Source organism: Capsicum annuum, unplaced genomic scaffold (genome assembly GCF_002878395.1).
Source record: "Capsicum annuum cultivar UCD-10X-F1 unplaced genomic scaffold, UCD10Xv1.1 ctg51917, whole genome shotgun sequence".
Lineage (NCBI taxonomy): Eukaryota > Viridiplantae > Streptophyta > Magnoliopsida > Solanales > Solanaceae > Capsicum > Capsicum annuum.
The window spans coordinates 1,621-3,600 of record NW_025859901.1 but is presented as its reverse complement, the minus strand read 5'-3'; the positions used below and the strand labels follow the sequence as shown (position 1 = coordinate 3,600).

The 1,980-nt window shown below is 35.9% G+C and overlaps 1 protein-coding gene across 1 annotated transcript; it reads right to left on the bottom strand.

Annotated features, from left to right (window-relative positions):
- On the bottom strand, positions 1–1,547 carry LOC124885399 (protein REDOX 2-like; the record flags this gene model as incomplete). The annotated part of the gene is given in 3 exon segments (XM_047404090.1): positions 1–41; positions 153–399; positions 1,043–1,547. Coding segments are annotated over 3 exon segments (608 nt in total), but the record flags the coding sequence as incomplete, so codon positions are not given.
- Positions 1,548–1,980: the final 433 nt, after the last annotated feature.

The following is a 1,980-nucleotide window of genomic DNA, read 5'->3' as shown; positions in this document are numbered from 1 at the left end:
TCTAGCAGTTTTTGTTGCTGCCATGCCACATTCATTTCTACCTGAAATGAAAAAAGCAAGAAAAAAACATATAGTGACTTCTATAGTTAAGAGTTCAGATAATGTAGGAACATGGATAAATTTAGAAGTTCAGATAATATAGTCATACTAACCTGATTAACTGCCGGAGGAATGGTAGCAATTTGAAGGAGCTGTGAGAGCTTTGTGCAACTGAAATTGCTGACTCCAATAGACTTGGCTAGGCCCAAATTACAGCACTCCTCCATGGCTTTCCATACCCCTTTCATATCAAAAGGGACAACGTCTTCCTTTTTGAAATTGAAGAAATCAACCGGCCCGGGTTTCATGCTTATCGGCCAGTGTATTAGATACAAGTCCGCGAAATCTAGCCCCAATTTCCTGCATATATAAACTCATATAAGGTTAAACCATAAAGTACTACATAAGAGTTTGAGAAGGTCAAGAGTAAATAAAAAGGGGGCTGAGATGGCCTTAGATTCGAAAGTCATGTCAGAGATTACTAGACGTCTAGGAGAGACTTTCAACAAGGATGTCGAGACATAAACAATGCATGCAATTGCACCTCCTCAAATCTTCAAGGGGAGTACTATAAACAATGGATTCTCCTCTGTGTTTGTTGTTAAGAGATGGAGATCAATAATTTCGAGTTTACGAGTTTCCGGAGCTGACTAGAAGTCTATGTACAGTTTTTGTCAAGTCCTGTAGCTTTAGTTCAAATCCTATATTTGTATTACGAAATCACTAAATATGTAGACAAATTAAATTCAGAACCTAATTATTAGTACCTTAAGAATCCATGATGTTCAAAACTGGCTTAGCTGACTCATGATTTATGAATTCTAGAAATTGTAGCCTTACTGAGTTCTAGATAAATTTATACATATTCGTTAGATTTATTAACACGTACAAGGTCCTGATCAAAGTTAGTAAGTTTTGTTGAACCTACAACTAGAACTGATCTAGCTCATGTTGTTAATCTATTGAAAAAAAAACACAAATGAAAGCATAGTACTATTAGTACCCAAGTGTGCTTTTGAGGGCAGGAAGGACAAGTTGAGGGTGGGCATCGTTGCACCATAACTTAGACGTAATGAACACTTCTTGTCGACTCTTTATAATGCCCCGTTCGATTGCTTCCGCCACTGCCCTGCCAAGTGCCTCCTCCGAGTCATAAAGCGCGGCAGTATCAAAATGTCGATATCCTGTCTCAATGGCGTCAACCAAAATAGATGTGAACTCATCTGTCCGCGGGATGGGATACGTCGCAGTTCCCATGCCTAACACAGGCATCTTGTAGCCTGAGTTCAGTACAATTTCTGGTACGTGCACTACTTCCATCATCTACAAAATCGCGATGCTAAAAATCCAACAATTCTGAAGAAATCACACTTACGATTGTGTTTAAAAACAGAGAAGCAGTGAAGGAAGTTGTGAAGATCTTGTTGATGATCCTTGTTGAGTTTCCAAATGTGTAAAGACTAATTTGAAATGAGAACATATATGTGACACTATTAATGCCACGACTCTTTTAAAGGTCAAACTTAATGAATATAACAAGCAAAATGCATGGAACAAACTGAAAGAAGAAAATTGTCACATTCATTAAGAAAATATTAATAAAATAATATTTTATAAAATTAATTTTATTAATAATTTTTTGACATTTTAAATCTAACTATTACCATTTCTTTAATTGTCTAATAACAGGCTAATATGAAAATGAAGTAATAAAAATATTCTTAATTTATGAAAAAAAATAAATTTAAACAAATATTTTTAGAAATAAAATCACATCATACTTTGCCATTTGCTATCACTTTTTCTTTCATTCACATTTACCATCATCAGGTGGAGGTGGTACGGAGTGAGAAAGGATCAATTGGGGAGGGTGTGATGGCAAATGGTAGGGTCACCACTATATATGTCAAAGATGGATAGCTTCACACAAATATGACGTGG